The 20006-nt window shown below is 29.0% G+C and overlaps 3 protein-coding genes across 4 annotated transcripts; all 3 read left to right on the top strand.

The window, feature by feature from the left end:
- Positions 1 to 813: 813 nt before the first annotated feature.
- On the top strand, positions 814 to 5478 carry LOC105249697 (endoglucanase 10-like). Its single transcript, XM_011255352.2, has 7 exons — positions 814 to 944; positions 1208 to 1423; positions 3133 to 3361; positions 3569 to 3853; positions 4046 to 4398; positions 4648 to 4897; positions 5060 to 5478. Exons 2-7 carry the CDS (start codon positions 1391 to 1393, stop codon positions 5392 to 5394), a joined length of 1485 nt encoding a protein of 494 aa, XP_011253654.2. The 5' UTR covers positions 814 to 944; positions 1208 to 1390; the 3' UTR covers positions 5395 to 5478.
- A 1944-nt stretch (positions 5479 to 7422) lies between these two features.
- On the top strand, positions 7423 to 12003 carry LOC105249698 (endoglucanase A-like). The gene is made up of 7 exons (XM_011255353.2): positions 7423 to 7532; positions 7797 to 7860; positions 9576 to 9852; positions 10063 to 10344; positions 10536 to 10915; positions 11169 to 11418; positions 11580 to 12003. Exons 2-7 carry the CDS (start codon positions 7831 to 7833, stop codon positions 11921 to 11923), a joined length of 1563 nt encoding a protein of 520 aa, XP_011253655.2. The 5' UTR covers positions 7423 to 7532; positions 7797 to 7830; the 3' UTR covers positions 11924 to 12003.
- Positions 12004 to 14895: 2892 nt separating this feature from the next.
- On the top strand, positions 14896 to 19735 carry LOC105254827 (endoglucanase 10). 2 transcript variants are annotated; one of them, XM_020028620.2, is made up of 7 exons: positions 14896 to 15015; positions 15322 to 15385; positions 17360 to 17627; positions 17835 to 18119; positions 18312 to 18652; positions 18915 to 19164; positions 19324 to 19735. In XM_020028620.2, exons 2-7 carry the CDS (start codon positions 15356 to 15358, stop codon positions 19641 to 19643), a joined length of 1494 nt encoding a protein of 497 aa, XP_019884179.2. In that variant the 5' UTR covers positions 14896 to 15015; positions 15322 to 15355; the 3' UTR covers positions 19644 to 19735. The 2 variants fall into 2 exon arrangements, with proteins under 2 accessions (XP_019884179.2, XP_025264354.1); XM_025408569.1 differs by having other exon boundaries at positions 14906 to 15057; positions 15324 to 15385.
- Positions 19736 to 20006: the final 271 nt, after the last annotated feature.

Genomic DNA, 20006 nt, shown 5'->3' with positions numbered 1-20006 from the left:
TTCTATTTTCTATTTGAAATCTTTCACTGATATCCCTTTTATTTCGAGAATTATATTAATACAATCTCGCAAACAAATTCGTGCTTATAAAAAAAAATACATTAATTGAAATTGAATAAATTCTCGTTAATAATAATTTATAAATTATCGATAATTTTCCAAAATAGATTCTCTTCATAGATGCATTGTCGCGCAGATTCACCATATTCTATATAAACGATTCGTGCAATAATAAATACATATAATTTTCATTTTTTGTGAAAAAAATCTTTTTGACAGAAAATCTATACATTATTACATGTTATAATAACAAATTGATAATTAAAATTGCACGTCAGAAAAGATAGAATCTTTTGAAACCTTGATGTAAGACGAGAAGTGTATGAATTACAGAACAAAAAAATGTCTTTTTAACGACAACTATGATGCAGATTGCTAATCATTAATTTGTCTCGAAGTGGAACGACCAAAAAAAGATTCAATAAGAATTTATTCAATAGGAAATCATTCAATTCAATAAAAGCTACACGCGAAGATTATGCATACGTATACAATATAAGTTAATCGATTTTCCGTATATGTCGAATTTATGAGAATGGATGGATTCTAAAAATTCTTTTACATATACAAATGTACAGAAAATTCGCGAAACAAAATAATAAAAAATTGGAATAATCGTATACTTTAAACGTATATACAAAGGGATAGAATAAGAATAGAGCTAATATAAATTGCTGAGTTCCGTTGTAGGTATAAATACTGACGGTTCGAGAAGTTTGACTTTGTCTGCAAAACATAATATAACGTAAGAAACACAAAGACTTAAGAGAGGAAACAGAAAGACTTCGATTGCCAAACTTGAGATCTTTCAATTTCTCATGAGTTTTCGTCGAAATCACAACGTTGTAAGCGCATTCCAATTATCAACAGATGAAGAATTTGCAGTGAGTTTAAATTTTGACATTATTTTAAAATATTATGCGTTTTACGTTAATTTTCTCGGTTTGCAAATAAAAGTATAAATCATCAAAAAAATATACTTATTTATCGAATTAATAAAAATTTATCGAAATTTATTTCAGTTTCTTGGGTTTATTTTTGTTACTCAATTCATAATTATAGACAATATAGACTATTCTTCAATAATAATATTTATGAAATAATTGGATATTTAGGAAAATTTATTAATGTCTATTTTTTATTTTAGAGAGATATAACAAACGTGCGCTTTGCAAAGGAAGGTGCAACGCTTTCGCGCGAAATACGCTGTGCAGATTCACGCCGATGTCTTGTCAAGATAGACAATATCACACGTGAAATTTTTAAATTTACGTGATCGTCACGTCACGTCGTGTTAATACTTTCGGGACGACAACATCGCGAAGACAAAATGAAACTTGGCTTCATTGTCATGTTCGTCACGGTAAGTTCGTTTTCATTAATAATCTCTGATGTTGCAACTTGGAATTATGTCTGTTACATTACATTACGTTCGAATGTTTGAACATGCGGAAAAATTCGCGTAAAGGAGAGACAGAAGAGTGCAAGAAAACGCGTAATAAATTGCAGGAAAAAATATACTCTTAAAAGTTTTTCTGAAAACCTTTATTATTAATTCATTTATTATTAATCTATGATCACTAATTCAATAATTTGCTAATTTTAACCAACGGAAATTTATGATATTCAAAAGTAACAATTGTATATTCGATGATTTATTATTGTCTTTTTTTGTAATATTTTTTCATGTTGACGAAAATCTTAACGGAATGTCGACTTTTTTTTGTTTTTTCCTTAGCCTGTCTTTATTACTATTTACTTTTTTAATATTATCGCCATTATAATCGTTTCTCAGACTTTACAATCGGCGAAGCGAAATTATACGCGATATACTTCGGATATGTTTCAAAAACGCTCCACGAAAGAATTTCTCACGCAAATAGAAATATAGAAATTCATAATAAGGCCGATATTTGCTTATTGGCGTTTGTACAGAAATTACACGGTCGACGAATTGTGAATTTCTTGGAAAGCTGAAGTATGTTTTGACAACGAGGAAGCGGGATCAAACGCACTTCTAAACATACTCTTTCCTTTTTTCTCAGATATATCGGTTTCCCATAATCATGAATTAGTTATTTCGTGGCGATTTCGTTTTAGAAATATATTTAAATAAAATGACAAAAATAATCGAGAGAGAAAAAGAAAGAAAGAAATTCGCTTAAATTATAACGATTGAGAAATATAAATTAATAATTTGAGAGACGATTTGAGAGAGATATTTCTTATTTCAAAGATTTTATTTAAAAAAAACTAATATTTGTTAACAAAAATTTAACAAATTAAACAATTTTCGAATTCCTCTCGGCCTAATTAAAAAAGATAACTCATAAAAAAATTTAATTATTACTTTTATTTGGTTTGAATCCTACGTTTATCTATATTATCTTCCTTTAAGACTTTTGATAACGGATTTTAATGAAAATTTTTCTAGCTCAAACTATTGTAACATCGATCATTCATATACATTCATGTATTTATAATACATATGAATTTTTATGTACATCGTGTCTGTTAAAGTCCATTATTCGATAGTTTTGTTCGAAATAAAATGGGGAACTAGATTTCTAGTTGTAATAAAAAGAAGAACAAGAACGAGGTTCGAAATAGAGATTTTTTTGTATGCATCATTCTACAATCAATACAATCACAATATACTCAATATTTTACTTTTCGAGAAATTGAGGTAAATTGGATCAGTCGAGAAAAGTGATAAAAGTTATAAAATGATCAAAATACATCAATTCTTATATTTATTATCGTCGTTCAAAATCGCTAAAATTTGGTCGTTTGAATTGGAAATGATTAGCGTCACGCTCGAGAATTTTCTTCATCGCTTTCCTTAACTCGTAAAATTACGAGCAATCGACTTTATTTTACGTAAACCTTGATCGCACAGATTATGTTATAAGACTGTAGACTATATGTAAAATTTAAAACTTTACACGACATTGCTCTGCATTATTCTTGGTGTACGTGCACTGCAAAATCATCATTATGTATGCTCTTGGAGAACGCTTTTGCCATTTGATGATAATATTAAGTGCCTGTTAATGTGTTATTTGTTGACAGATTCTACTGGCATTATTGATTACTTCAACGTATAGGATAAATGCCTTTGAAGTAGATGTTAAGCAAGTCGAGGACGATTATGCCAAAGTCCTGAATCTTTCATTGATGTTTTATGAAGCGCAGCGTTCTGGGAAATTACCAAGAGAGAATAGGATCCCATGGCGAGGCGATTCTGCATTGTATGACTCTGGTTGGGAGAATGAAGATTTAACCGGAGGATACTATGATGGTAATAAACCACTATATCGCTTGGAGAATTGAAAAAAATAACAGGAAAATTGTTCGACAAAATTATTTAAATTTGTAAACGCCTATATAGGAATGATACAAAAATGTATCCTTGTTTAGCGGATTAATGACGATACAATAATTTATCAGACAATGAAAAACCGTACAATTTATTTCGCGAAATATCACGCTTGTTCTCTTTGTTCAGGTCATAATTATGTAAAGTTCGGTTTCACAATGGCTTTCACGACGACAGTTTTGGCTTGGGGTGCGATCAGTTGGCCGGGAGCTTTTAATATCGCTAATCAACTCGACGAAATTCGTAAAACTATCAAATGGTCTACCGATTACCTTATCAAATGTCACATAAGCGAGAACGAATTGTATGGACAAGTGGGCGAATTTGATTTGAATGAAATATTTTTCGGAAGACCCGAAGACATGTCACGTAACACCTTTAGACCAGTCTACAAAATCGATGCGAAACATCCTGGTATATATGTGAATAAACCTGTATATAAAAAATATATTTTTTAAAAATAATTTATTTAGAACATAAAAAAGAAATAAAAACAAAATATTTTGTGAGATATGTATGTAAATGCATAATGCATCTTTCCATGCAATTATTTGATTTCTTTATTATTACATTTATTTTGCTTGATTTGTATTTATTCGATCGTAGGCTCTGATCTTGCCGGCGAAACAGCAGCAGCTCTCGCAGCTTCGAGTCTCGTCTTCAGAAGAATCGATCCCGAGTATAGCGCCAAATGTCTCAAGCATGCGAAAGAACTTTACATATTGGCCAATCATTATCGTGGCTTTTATCACGAAACGGTACAAAGATATAGAAAAAGTGCGAAACAATTTTACAATAACACTGATTACGGTGACGAGTTAGCGTGGGCTGCTATTTGGCTCCACAAGGCGGAACCACACTTCGAATATCTCAATGATGCCGAAAATCATTATCAGAATTTCCATCTCGAGAAACGACCAAATGAATTTTCCTATAACAACAAGATTGCCGGAGTTCAGGTACAATGACTCTCTTCAATAACTTATTTATTTATATAATTTTTATTATTTATTTAGCTTGATAATTTATTTCTCAGATCGACAAGATTTTTAATTTTGTAGACAATTTTAGATTTTTTAAATTAAGATCTTTTCAATTGCAAAATAAATTATAAATATTAATTTATTAAATGAGAAGATATCTCGTCTTATTTAATATCTTTAGCTTTTAGTCTTTCGGTTAAAATAATTTTTTCTAATTTCTCGTAGGTGTTGCTAGCTCAATTAACACGAAAATTGAAATATAAAAAAGCTATTATCGATTTTTGCAACTTCTCAATGTATTATCAGACACGCACGCCTAAGGGTCTTTTGTATATTGATAAATTAGGTACTCTTTCTCATGCCGCTAATATAGCCTTTATTTGCATGGAAGCTGCGGATTATGAAATTGGTCCCTTGCATCAGTATGATATATTTGCCAAAGAACAGATTGATTATATACTGGGATTAAAAGCAGGTAAAACTTGAATAAAAATGATCTTATATTCAAAAAGAAATTACGTTTGTACTCACCGCTTATATTCTACATAATAATAATAATTATTTAGGTTTTTATATAGATTAAATCGAATTTTGTTTCTTTTTGTTGGATTCTTTTTTACTTTCGTACAATTTTTAGGAAGAAGTTACGTAGTCGGATATGGTGTTAATTCACCGCAACAGCCGCATCATATTGCATCTTCTTGTCCGGATAGACCAAAGTTCTGTAGATTGCAAGAATATAACCAAACTATAGCGAATCCGCAGGTTCTTTATGGTGCTCTAGTTTCCGGACCTGATGAAAATGATGACTTTTTTGATAATCGACACGACGGTGATTATACGAGTGTAAGGTTAGATTATAATGCTGGTTTTACTTGTGTGCTCGCAAAACTGTTACAACTGCTTTGTTATGAGATACGTATGTCTTCTTCTACTTACGATAGGCTATTCAATGAAATTAATTTGTCATAGCTGTAATTGACAAATGTATAGAAATATTTCCGTATTTAGAAATCAAATAGACTATTTATCGTGTGTGGACGATGTTCTTATGTAAAATTGGACATTTAATGTACAAAATATGCATTTCATTTAATTTGACTTGTAATATTAATTTTATCTTATAGTAAAGATAGCATTATATTGAAATGTCGTATAATAGCATGTCTTCCAAAGCATTCAAATAGAAACATGCTTAGACGAGAGAAGTCATTAATCATGATTATACATAGCATAGAGAAAAACAGAGATTAAACAACTTCCAGAAGAATAAAAACATATATAAATATATAAATATATATATAGTATATACATTTATAAATATATATAAGTATATACATTTATAGGTATATATGTAAGCTTTTTTATTTACATATGGAAGTCATGATGAATTACGATAAGAAAATACATAATCGATTAGACACTATCTGCGCGTATTGTAAATATTCTCAACTTCTTTAGTATGTATTTATGTATGTCTTTTTTTAATTTACATTTCTTAATATTTTTGAAAGATTAATTTAATTAAATTAAATTAATTTGATTTAATCTGTTATTTTACGTCTGTTATTTTATATATATTAAATCTATGATTATATGTATATTCGATATATTATATTCGATATATAAGTTAATTTACATCAAACATGAGGCATTCTTGTTACATAATAAGACTATACTGTTTTCTTTAAATAAATCAAATCCTATTAATTATAACATTGATTATAATTTAATAAAACCTTGTTTAAAATACCGAAAATAGAGAAGTTATTTTTATATAAAAATTATTTTATTAATAAGGTCACTATTTTTTATAACAAACATACAAAAAGAAAAAGAAAACCTCGATGAAACAAAAATAATACATGATATTTCAAGAAAGTATATTCAAATCAATATTAATAATATTAAATTCTTGAATGTCGCCAGTAGAAAATAAAAGAACGTAATTTGTGTCGATTTAAATTAGTGTGGACGATTTAAATTACGTTTTTTCTAATTAATATTGTTCAACATTATTATCAAATTTATTATCATTATTCACACGTGATTATATTATCATTATTGAAATATGTAATAATATTCAGAAATCAAATAATATCAGATTTTCTATTTGAACAAATACGAAATGTTAAAAATTAAATAATGATAAATTTTCTACTTGAGCTAGTTCTATTTTCTATTCGAAATCTTTCACTGATATCCCTTTCATTTCGAGAATTATATTAATACAATCTCGCAATCAAATACGTGCTTACAAATACATGAATTAAAATTGAATAAATTCTCGTTAATATTTATAAATTATCGTTAATTTTCCAAAATAGATTCTCTTCATAGATGCATTGTTGCGCAAATTCTCCATATTCTATATAAACGATTCGTACAATAACAAATACATATATTTTTCATTTCTTGTGAAAAAAATCTCTTTGACAAAAAATCTATACATTATTACATGTTATAATAACAAGTTGATAATTAAAGTCGCATGTGAGAAAAGGTAGAATTTCGGAATCCTTGATGTAAGACGTGAAGTGTATGAATTACAGAACAAAAAAATGTCTTTTTGACGACAACTGATGCTGCTGATTGCTAATCATTAATTTATCTCGAAGTGGAACGATCAAAAAAAGGATTCAATAAGAATTTATTCAATAAGAACTCATTCAATTCAATAAAAGCTACGCGCGAAAATTATGCATATGTATAGAACATAAGTTAATCGATTTTCCGTATATGTCGAATTTATGAGAATGGATGAATTCTAAAAATTCTTTTACATATATAAATGTACAGAAAATTAACGAAACAAGATAATAAAAAATTGGAATAATCACGTTAAACGTATGTACAAAGGGATAGAATATAAATAGAGCCAATATAAATTGTTGTGTTCCGTTATAGGTATAAAAACCGACGGTTCGAGAAGTTTGAATTTGTCGGCAAAACATAATAAAACATAATAAACACAAAGACTTAACAGAGGAAACAGAAAGACTTCGATTGCCAAATTTGAGATCTTTCAATTTCTCGTGTGTTTTCGTCGAGATCGAAACATTGTAAATGGATTAGAAATTTGGCCAACAGATAATGAATTTGTAATTGCAGTGAGTTTAAATTTCGATATTATTTTAAAATACTACTCGCGTTTTACGTCAATTTTTTCATTTTACAAATAAAAATAATAATTGTCGAAAAAATGCATTTATTTATCGAATTAATAAAAATTTATTGAAATACATAAAACGTTTCAGTTTCTCAGGTTTATTGTTTTATTTAATTCATAATTGCTGTAGACTTTATTCTTCAATAATAATATTTATAAAATAATTGGAATATTTATGGAAATTGTTATCTATTTTTGATTTTAGAGATCTTCCGGGACGACAGCATCGCAACGACAAAATGAAATTCAGTCTCTTTGTCTACGTCACGGTGAGTTTTTTTGTCAATAATCGTTAATGTTGTGATTCGAAATTATATATTAATTATGGTTGTTGCATTGTCGCGCTAGAATGTTTGAACATGCGTTGCGTGTGAAAAAATGTGCGTGAAGGAGAGACAGGAGAGTGCAAAAAAACGCGTAATAAATTGCAGGAAAAAATAAACTCTTAAAAGTTTTTCTGAAAACCTTCATTATTAATTCATTTATTATTAATCTATGATCACTAATAATTTGCTAATTTTAACCAATGGAAATTTATGATATTCAAAAGTGACAATTGTATATTCGATGAATTATTATTGTTTCTTTTTTGTAATATTTTTTTTCATGTTAACGAAAATCTTACCGGAATGTCGACCTTTTTCTTATCGTGTTCTTATTACTATTTATTTTTATAATATTATTGCCATTATATATTCGTTTTTCAGACTTTGCAATCGGCTGAGCGAAATTTATATGCGCTTTAATAACTTCGAGCATGTTTTAAAAACGTTCCGCGAAAGATATTTTTATGCAATAGAAATACACGAATTTACAATAAGACTGATATTTGCCGAAGCTATTGACGCTTATCGTACAGAAATTACACGGTCGACGAACTGAGAATTTCTTGGAAAGTTGAAGAACGCTTTGGCAACGAGGAAGCAGGAACAAACGCGTTTCCAAATTCTGTTCTTTCTCATATCGATGTCTCATATTCATGAAATAGATTTGTGACGGTTTTGTCTTAGACATACATTTAAATAAAATGATGAAAATAATCGAAGGAGAAACAGAAAATAAAATTCGCTTAAATTATAACGATTGCGCAATATAAATTAATAATTCGAGAAATGATATTTTTTAGTGATTTTATTTAGAAAAAAATATTATATTTGTCGATAACAAAAATTTAATAAATTAAACAATTTTCAAATTCCTTCTGCTCTAGTAAAAAAGTATAATTCTTGACAAATTAAATTATCTGGTGTGAATCTTATCTATATTACCTTTCTTTAAGACTTTTATCTGACAACACATATATTAACGAAAATTTGTCTAGCTGTCAAATTGTCAATATCGGCGATCATTTAAATACATGTACTTATAATACACTTGAATTTTTATGTACATTGTATCTGTTTGAAAAAAATTACTTGATACTCTTTTGCTCGAAATAAATCGGAAAAACTTTTTATCGGAAAGACACCCAATTAAAGTAGAAAGAAAGAAGATCCGAGATGGAGAAATTTTCTTTATAGGCATTATTCTGTGTAGATTTTTTATAATCAATCGATACGGTCGCAATATTTTACTTTTCGAAAAATTTACGTAAATTGAATCAGCCAAGAAAGTGATCATCAAGAAATATTAATTCTCATATTTATTTTATTATCGTCGTGAATTAGTTTCATGGCGTTATGCAATGTAAAATCATTGAAATTCTATCGTCCATCCAAATTGGAAATGTTTAGCACCACGCTCGAGAATTTTCTTTATCGCGTTTTCAATTCGTAATACGAGCAATCGACTTTACTTACTACTACGTAAATCTTCATCGGATTATATGATAAGACTGTAGACTATATGCAAAATTTAAGACTTTACACGACATTGCTTTACATTTTTTTCGGTACACTGTAAAATCATCATTACACATGTTCTTAGAACGCTTTGCTATTCGATAATGATATTAAGCGCCTGTTAATGTGTTATTTGTCGACAGATTCTACTGCCATTATTGATTACCGCAACGTATAGAGAAATAATTACCCTAACCTATGATAAAATATATCGTTTAAATTATATGAATTACATGGAGGGAGTAAGTTTCGACGACTACAAGACAGTGTATGGCGAAGTCCTGAATCGTTCATTGCAGTTTTATGAAGCGCAGCGTTCTGGGAAATTACCAAAAGAGAATAGGATCCCATGGCGAGGCGATTCTGCATTGCATGACGTTGGTTTGGAGGGTGAGGATCTAACTGGAGGATACTATGATGGTAATAAACCATTAAATCACTTGGAGAATTGAAAAAAAGAACAGAAAAATTATTATTCAATAAAATTATTTAAATTTGTAAATATTTATAAAAGGAATGATACGAAAATGTATTCTTGTTTGGCAGATTAATGACGATACAATAATTTATCAGACAATGAAAAACGTACAATTTACTTCGCGTAATATCTCGCTTGTTCTCTTTGTTCAGGTTTTCATTTTGTAAAGGTCGGTTTCACAATGGCTTTCACGACGACAGTTTTGGCTTGGGGTGCGGTCAGTTGGCCGGGAGCTTTTAACATCGCTAATCAACTCGACGAAATTCGTAAAGCTATCAAATGGGCTACCGATTACTTCATCAAATGTCATGTAAAGGAGAACGAATTGTATGCACAAGTAGGCGAATTTTATTTGATTCAAGATTTTTACGGGAGACCCGAGGAGATACTAAATACGAAGAGACGAGCCTACAAAATTGATCCGGAACATCCTGGTATATATGTGAATAAATCTATACATAAAAAATATTTATAATATATTTAGAAGATAAAAAGATAAATAAAAAATATATTGTGGGATACATGTAAATGTATAATGTATTTTTTACATGTAATTATTCGATTTATTTATTATATACGAAGTTATTGCATTTATTTTGCTTGATGTGTAATTAATCGATCGTAGGCTCTGATGTCGCCGGCGAAACAGCAGCAGCTCTAGCAGCTGCGAGTATCGTCTTCAGAAAAGTCGATCCCGAGTATAGCGCCAAATGTCTCAAGCATGCGAAAGAAATTTACAATTTGGCCAAACGTTATCGTGGCTTTTTTGTGCACAAAGGGATACCAGATGAGATAGAATATGAAACTTACAACAATAGGAAAATAAAAAGAAAATTATTTAATAACACTGATTACGGCGACGAGCTAGCGTGGGCTGCTATTTGGATCCATAAGGCGGAACCACATTTCGATTATCTCAATGATGCCGAAAATCATTACCAGGATTTCCATCTCGAGAAACGACCGAATGAATTTTTCTATAACAACAAGATTGCCGGAGTTCAGGTACAATGACTTTCTTCAATAACTTATTTATGTATTTACATGATTCTTATTATATATTTAGCTTGATAATTTATTTCTCAGATCGACAAGATTTTTAATTTTGTAGACAATTTTAGATTTTTTAAATTAAGATCTTTTCGATTGCAAAATAAATTATGAATAATAATTTACTAAATAGGAAGGTATCTCGTCTTATTTAGTATCTTTAGCTTTTTGTCCTGTGGTTAATATAATTTTTTTTAATTTTTCGTAGGTGTTGCTGGCTCAATTAACAGGAAAGTTGAAATATAAAAAAGCTGTTATCGATTTTTGCAACTTCTCAGTGCATAACCAGACACGCACGCCTAGGGGTCTTTTGTATATCGATAAATTAGGTACTCTTTCTCATGCCGCTAATATAGCCTTTATTTGCTTGGAAGCTGCGGATTATGAAATTGGTTCCTCACATCAATATTATAAATTTGCCATAGAACAGATTGATTATATACTGGGTTTCAAACTAGGTAAAACTTGAATAAAAATGATCTTGTATTCAAAAAGAAATTACGTTTGTATTCGACGCTTATATGTTACATAATAATAATATTCTTTTATTGGTTTCTATAGATTGACTCGATATTTTTTTATTTTTGATGGATTTTTTTTACTTTTGTTCAATTTTTAGGAAGTAGTTACGTGGTCGGATATGGTGCTCGTAATCCGTCACAGCCGCATCATATTGCATCTTCTTGTCCGACCAAACGGTACTCACACGATCGGTGCGAATTTTTCCGTTATAAAAATAATATACAGAATCCGCACTTTCTTTATGGTGCTCTAGTTTCCGGACCTGATGAAAAGGATATGTTTTCTGATTTTCGATACTATCCTCAGGATACGGGTGTCAGGATAGATTATAATGCTGGTTTTACCTGCGTGCTCGCCAAACTGTTACAACTGCATTCTTGGAGGTTGTGTATGTCTCCTTCTAGTTATGACAGGCTATTCAATCAAATTATTTCGTCATAGCTGTAATTGACATATATATTAGAAATATTTCAGTATTTAGAAATTAAATAGACTCTTTGTCGTGTGTGCATGATGTTCTTTTGTAAAATTGAACATTTAATGTACAAAATATGCATTTCATTTAATTTGACTTGTAATATTAATTTTATCTTATAGTAAAGATATTATATTGAAATATCGTATAACTACATAATATCTTCCAAAGCATTCAAATAGAAACATGCTTAGACGAGAGAAGTTATTAATCATGATTATATATAGCATAAAGAACAAGAGAGATTAAACGACTTCTAGAAGAATAAAAACATATATAAATATATAAATATATACATAAGTATATACATAAATAGGTATATACATATGCTTTTTTATTCACATATGGAAGTTATGATGAATTACGATAAGAAAATACATAATCGATTAGATACTATCTGCGCGTTTTGTAAATATTCTCAACTTCTTTAGTATGTATTTATGTATGTCTTTTATTCTAATTTACATCTCTTAATATCTTTGAAAGATTAATTAAATTAAATTAAGTTAATTTGATTAAATCTGTTATTTTACGTCTGTTATTTTATATATATTAAATCTATTATTACTCGATATATTTTATAAACAAAAATGTACAAAATATATTAATCTTTTTTGCGTCAGTTAATTTACATCAAACATGAAGCATTCTTGTTACATAATTAGACTATACTTTTTTTTAAATAAATCAAATCGTATTAATTATAACAATGATTATAATTTAATAAAATTTTGATTAAAATACTGAAAACAGAGAAGTTATTTGTATAAAAATTTTACTTGTCGCATAATTATAATAACTCTTGAATAATACCGATGATTTTCGTTGAAATATATAATATATATGCATGAAATTATATTAATTTGAAATTTTAATGTTTCTGACAAATTTATGTAGTTGAAATATGTATGAATAATATTTTTATATATGTAAGATTATATCAATGATAAAATTCCATCTCGAAAATATTTTTTATTTTTTTAAATATAATAAGTAATTGATATATTTTAAAAAATTTTATTAATAACTATTTTTTATAACAAACATACGAAAAGAAAAATAACATCTCGATGAAACAAAAATAATACATGATATTTCACGAAAGTATATTCAAATCAATATTGTTCAACATTATTGTCAAATTTATTATTATCGTGATTATGTCATTATTAAAATATGTAATAATATTCAAATCAAATAAATAGTAGATTTTCTATTTAAACAAATATGAAATGTTAAAAATCAAATAATGATAAATTTTTTACTTGAGCTAGTTCTATTTTCTATTCAAAATCTTTCATTAACATCCCTTTCATTTCGATTATATTAATACAATCTCGCAATCAAAAACAAATGCTTACAAATAATTGAATTAAAATTGAATAAATTCTCGTTAATATTTATAAATTATCGTTAATTTTCCAAACTAGATTCTCTTCATAGATGTATTCTTGCGCAAATTCTGCATATTTTTTATAAACGATTCGTACAATAAATACAACAAATACATATAATTTTCATTTTTTGTGAAAAAAAATCTCTTTGACAAAAAATCTATACATTATTACATGTTATTATAACAAGTTTATAATCAAAGTTGCACGTTAGAAAAGGTAGAATTTCGGAAACCTTGATAAGACACAAAGTGTATGAATTACAGAACAAAAAAATGTCTTTTTAACGCCAACTATGATGCTGATTGCTAATCATTAATTTATCTCGAAGTGGAACGACCCAAAAAAAGATTCAATAAGAATTCATTCAATAAGAAATCATTCAATTCAATAAAAGCTACAGGCGACGATTATGCATATGTATACAACATAAGTTAATCAATTTTTTGTATATGTCAAATTTATGAGAATGGATGGATTCTAAAAATTCTTTTACATATATAAATGTACAGAAAATTAACGAAACAAAATAATAAAAAATTAGAATAATTACATTAAATGTATATACAGAGTGACCCATTTTAACTTAGGCAGCCAAATAACTCGAAAAATAAGCACACTACGAAAAAATGGTTAGAATCAAAATTTCGTCATTTCGAGGGGGACGTACAATGACGTTAAAATCAGCCCCCCCCCACCCCTCCCCCTGGGCGGTGAGGGGGCGCAAGTTTGAAATCTTAAATGGAACCCCCTATTTTGCATATTCTTGTAGCTTATCTCGAGAGCTTTCCAAAACACTATAATTAAGTACCTTTTTATTAATTTATTAAGTTTTTGAGTTATAAGGCTTAAAATAATTTCTTAATTTTACATAAACCATAAAATATCTAGTAAACCATTCATTTTTCGATTATCTTGCCTTCATACTTTTATGTACAAAATAATGAGAGGAATCAATTGGTGTAAAGAAAACATACAGTTGTTTTTAAGAAAAAATATGGAATTGTTAATTGCGAATTACATATTTTTTCTTAGAAACAACTATGTGTTTTCTTTACACCAATTGATTCCTCTCATTATTTTGTACATAAAAGTATGAAGGTAAGATAATCGAAAAATGAATGGTTTACTAGATATTTTATAGTTTATGTAAAATTAAGAAATTATTTCAAGCCTTATAAAGTACTTAATAAAAAGGTACTTAATTATAGTGTTTTGGAAAGCTCTCGAGATAAGCTACAAGAATATGCAATGAAAAATAGGGGGTTCCATTTAAGATTTCAAACTTGCCCCCCCTCACCGCCCAGGGGGAGGGATAGGGGGGCTGATTTTAACGTCATTGTACGTCCCCCTCGAAATGACGAAATTTTGATTCTAACCATTTTTTCGTAGTGTGCTTATTTTTCGAGTTATTTGGCTGCCTAAGTTAAAATGGGTCACCCTGTATAAAGGGATAGAATAAGAATAGAGCGAATATAAATTGCTATATTTATAATTGTTTCGTTGTAGGTATGAATACCGACGGTTCGAGAAGTTTGACTTTGTTTGCAAAACATAATATAACGTAAGAAACACAAAGACTTAAGAGAGGAAACAGAAAGACTTCGATTGCCAAACTTGAGATCTTTCAATTTCTCATGAATTTTCGTCGAGATCGTGACATTGTAAGTGGATTCAAATCAACAGATAACGAATTTATAATTGCAGTGAGTTTAAATTTCGATATTATTTTAAAATACTACACACGTTTTACATCAATTTTCTCATTTTACAAATAAAAGTAATAATCTTCGAAAAAATGCATTTATTTATCGAATTAATAAAAATTTATTGAAATACATAAAACGTTTCAGTTTCTCAGGTTTATTGTTTTATTTAATTCATAATTGCTGTAGACTTTATTCTTCAATAATAATATTTATAAAATAATTGGAATATTTATGGAAATTGTTATCTATTTTTGGTTTTAGAGATCTTCCGGGACGACAGCATCGCAACGACAAAATGAAATTCAGTCTCTTTGTCTACGTCACGGTGAGTTTTTTTGTCAATAATCGTTAATGTTGTGATTCGAAATTATATATTAAATATAGCCCGTTGCATTGTCACGCTAGAATGTTTGAACATGCGTTGCGAAAAAATGTGCGTGAAGGAGGGACATAAGAATGCAAATAAACACGTAATAAATTACGGGAAAAAATAAACCTTTAAATGATTTTCTGAAAACCTTTATTATTAATCTATAATCACTAATAATTTGCTAATTTTAAACAACGGAAATTTATGATTTTTATTGAAAAGTAACAATGATATATTCGATGAATTATTATTATCTTTTTTTGTAATATTTTTTTTTCATGTTGACGAAAATCTTACCGGAATGTCGACTTTTTTTTGTTTTTTTCTTAGCGTGTCCTTATTACTATTTATTTGTATAATATTATCGCCATTATATATTCGTTTCTCAGACTTTGCAATCGGCTGAGCGAAATTTATATGCGCTTTAATAACTTCGAGCATGTTTCAAAAACGTTCCGCGGAAGAAGTTTCCATGCAATAGAAATACATGAATTTACAATAAGACCGGTGTTTGCGGAAGCTATTGACGTTTATCATACAGAAATTACATGATCGACGAACTGAGAATTTCTGGGAAAGCTGAAGAAATCTTTGACAACGAGGAAGCTGGATTAAACGCGCTTCCAAACTCTGTATATTCTTACGTCGATGTCTCATATTCATGAAATAGATTCGTGACGGTTTTGTCTTAGAGATTTGTCTTAGATATTTAAATAAATAGAGATTTGTCTTAGATATTTAAATAAAATGAAAATAAACGAGGGGGAAAGAGAAAATTAAATTCGCTTAAATTATAACAATTGCACAATATAAATTAATAATATGAGAAATGATATTTTTTAGAGATTTCATTTAAAAAAAAAATATTATATTTATCGATAACAAAAATTTATTAAATTAAATTATTAAAAATGTCAAACTCACGAATATAAAATTAAATATATAAATTGGTACAAATGGCAATATGAGTCTAATGTCGATATTATTACACTATTATTTATTATATAAAGAAACAATCATATAAAAACATTCATTTAATAAATATACATATGAGTGGATTGCGAACGTTTCGACCCTTTTTTTGTGGGTCATCTTCAGCGCAAATATAAACGGAATAAATAATAATAATATAGTAATAAATTTAAATATAATATAGTAATAAATTTAAAAAATTAAATTATCTTGTTTGAATCTTATCTATATTATCGTTTTTTAAGATCTGTATCTCACAACACATATATTAACAAATATTTATCTAACTGTCAAACTGTTAATATTGGCGATCATTCAATACATGTACTTATAATACACTTGAATTTTCAAGTACATTGTATCTGTTTGAAGTTATTCGATACTTTTTTGCTCGAAATAAATCGGAAAAACTTCTATCGGAAAGACACCTAATTAAAGTAAATAGAAACAAGAAAATGAGATGGAGAAATTTTTTTTATAGTCATCATTCTGTATAGTTTTTTAAGCAATCGATACGATCGCAATATTTTACTTTTCGAAAAATTTATGTAAATTGAATAAGCCAAGAAAGTGATCATCAAGAAATATCAATTCTCATATTTATTCTCATATTTTATTATCGTCGTAAATTAGTTTCTTGGCATTATGCAATGTAAAATCATTAAAATTCGATCGTCCATCCAAATTGGGAAATGTTTAGCACCACGATCGAGAATTTTCTTCATCGCCTTCTTCAACTTATAATACGAGCAATCGACTTTACTTTTCGTAACCTTCATCGCGCAGATTATGTCATAAGACTGTAGACTACATGCAACATTTAAGATTTTACATTTTAAGATTTTACCCTACATTGTTTTTGGTGCATTGTAAAATCACCATTACATGTGTTCTTGGAGAACGCTTTTGCAATCGATGATAGTATTAAACGCCAGTTAATGTGTTATTTGTTGACAGATTCTACTGGCATTATTGATTACCCTAACGTATAGGATAAATGCCTATGATATACATGAGGACATTGAAGATGTAAGTTTCGACATTGAAGAAGTAAGTTTCGACGGCGACAAGAAAGATTATTACAAAGTCTTGAAGCTTTCAATGTTGTTTTATGAAGCGCAGCGTTCTGGGGAATTAAGAAACAATAGAATCCCATGGCGAGACGATTCTGCATTGCAGGATGCTGGTTGGGAGGATGAGGATCTAACCGGAGGATACTATGATGGTAATAAACCTTTACATCGCTTGGAGAATTAAAAAAAATAATAGGAAAATTGTTCGATAAAATTATTTAAATTTGTAAATGTCTATATAAAGAATGATACGAAAATGTATCCTTGTTTGGCGGATTAATGACGTACAATGATTTATCAGACAATGAAAAACCGTACAAATTATTTCGCGAAATATCACGCTTGTTCTCTTTGTTCAGGTCATAATTATGTAAAGTTTGGTTTCACAATGGCTTTCACGACGACAGTTTTGGCTTGGGGTGCGATCAGTTGGCCGGAAGCTTTTAATATCGCTAATCAACTCGACGAAATCCGTACAACTATCAAATGGGCTACGGATTACTTCATCAAGTGTCACGTAAAGGAGAACGAATTGTACGGACAAGTAGGCGAATTTTATTTGACTGAAACGTTTTGGGGGAGACCCGAAGAGCTACCATATGACATGTACAGACCAGCCTACAAAATCAATCCGGAACATCCTGGTATATATGTGAAATAAATCTATACATAAAAAATATTTATAATTTGTTTAAAAGATAAAAAGATGAATAAAAAATATATTGTGAGATACATGTAAATGTATAATGTATTTTATACATGTAATTATTCGATTTATTTATTATATCCGCAGTTATTGCATTTATTTTGCTTCATTTGTATATATTCGATCGTAGGCTCTGATGTTGCCGGCGAAACAGCAGCAGCTCTTGCAGTTTCGAGTATCGTCTTCAAAAAAGTCGATCCCGAGTATAGCGCCAAATGTCTCAAGCATGCGAGAGAAATTTACACTTTGGCCAATTTGTATCGTGACTTTTATCACAAAGGGATACCAAATGTGCAAAAATATTATAATAACACTGATTACGGCGACGAGCTAGCATGGGCTGCTATTTGGCTCCACAAGGCGGACTCACACTTCAATTATCTCAATGATGCCGAAAATCATTACCAGGATTTCCATCTCGAGAAACGTCCGAATGAATTTTCCTATAACAACAAAATTGCCGGAGTTCAGGTACAACGAGGACTCTCTTTAATAATTTGTTTATTTATATGATTTTTATTATATTTATCGTGATAATTTATCTCTTAGCTCGACAAGATTTTTAATTTTTTGGCAATTTTAGATTTTTTTAAATTAAGATCTTTTCGATTGCAAATTAAATTAATATAAATAATAATTAATAAATTATAATTTACTAAATGAGAAGGTATCTCGTCTTATTTAATATCTTTAGCTTTTTTCGATTAACATAATTTTTTCTAATTTCTCATAGATGTTGCTAGCTCAATTAACAGGAAAATTGGAATATAAAATAGCTGTTAGCGATTTTTGCAACTTCTCAGTGCATCACCAGACACGCACGCCTAAGGGTCTTTTGTATATCGATAAATTAGGTACTCTTTCTCATGCCGCTAATGTAGCTTTTATTTGCTTGGTAGCTGCGGATAATGAAATTGGTCTCTCGCATCAATATTACAAATTTGCCAAAGAACAGATTGATTATATACTGGGATTAAAAGCAGGTAAAACTTGAATAAAAATGATCTTGTATTCAAAAAGAAATTACGTTTGTACTCAGTGCTTATATTCTACATAATAATAATATTATTTAGATTTTTATAGATTGAATCGAATTTTGTTTATTTTTGTTGGGTACTTTTTTACTTTCGTACAATTTTTAGGAAGAAGTTACGTGGTTGGATACGGTATTAATTCACCGCAACAGCCGTATCATATTGCATCTTCTTGTCCGCACTTACCAAAGTGGTGTGGATGGAAACAATATAGGAAAAATGAATCGAATCCGCAGATTCTTTATGGTGCTCTAGTTTCCGGACCTAATGAAAATGATGAGTTCCTTGATATTCGATACGAACCTGATTATACAAATGTCAGGATAGACTATAATGCTGGTTTTACCTGCGTTCTCGCCAAACTGTTACAACTGCATTCTTGGCGGTCGTGTATGTCTCCTTTTAGTTACGACAGGCTATTCAATTAAATTAATTTGTCATAACTGTAATTGACATATGCATAGAAATATTTTCGTATTTAAAAATTAAATAAACTCTTTGTCGTGTGTGCATAATGTTCTTTTGTAAAATAAAATATTTAATGTACAAAATATGCATCTCATTTAATTTGACTTGTAATATTAATTTTATCTTATAGCAAAGATTGCATTATGTTAAAATAATCGCATTAATGTTCTCCAAAGCATTCAAATAGAATCATGCTTGGACGAGAAAAATCATTAATCATCAATAATTATACGTAATATAGAGAAATACAGAGATTAAACAGCTTCTAGGAAGAATAAAAACATATACAAATATATAAGTATATACATAAGTATATACATATA

The sequence above is a fragment of the Camponotus floridanus genome, unplaced genomic scaffold (genome assembly GCF_003227725.1).
Source record: "Camponotus floridanus strain SB8 unplaced genomic scaffold, Cflo_v7.5 scaffold1, whole genome shotgun sequence".
NCBI classification, from domain to species: domain Eukaryota; kingdom Metazoa; phylum Arthropoda; class Insecta; order Hymenoptera; family Formicidae; genus Camponotus; species Camponotus floridanus.
Note: the sequence above shows the minus strand (reverse complement) of the source record. Positions and strands in the feature narration are given on the sequence as shown.

Coding starts and splice junctions, on each gene's coding strand:
- LOC105249697 (XM_011255352.2), top strand. CDS start 1,391: ATGAAACTTGGCTTCATTGTCATGTTCGTCACG. Junction 3,362..3,568: donor AACCGGAGGATACTATGATG/GTAATAAACCAC, acceptor CTCTTTGTTCAG/GTCATAATTATGTAAAGTTC. Junction 3,854..4,045: donor AATCGATGCGAAACATCCTG/GTATATATGTGA, acceptor ATTCGATCGTAG/GCTCTGATCTTGCCGGCGAA.
- LOC105249698 (XM_011255353.2), top strand. CDS start 7,831: ATGAAATTCAGTCTCTTTGTCTACGTCACG. Junction 9,853..10,062: donor AACTGGAGGATACTATGATG/GTAATAAACCAT, acceptor CTCTTTGTTCAG/GTTTTCATTTTGTAAAGGTC. Junction 11,419..11,579: donor TATACTGGGTTTCAAACTAG/GTAAAACTTGAA, acceptor TTCAATTTTTAG/GAAGTAGTTACGTGGTCGGA.
- LOC105254827 (XM_020028620.2), top strand. CDS start 15,356: ATGAAATTCAGTCTCTTTGTCTACGTCACG. Junction 17,628..17,834: donor AACCGGAGGATACTATGATG/GTAATAAACCTT, acceptor CTCTTTGTTCAG/GTCATAATTATGTAAAGTTT. Junction 18,120..18,311: donor AATCAATCCGGAACATCCTG/GTATATATGTGA, acceptor ATTCGATCGTAG/GCTCTGATGTTGCCGGCGAA.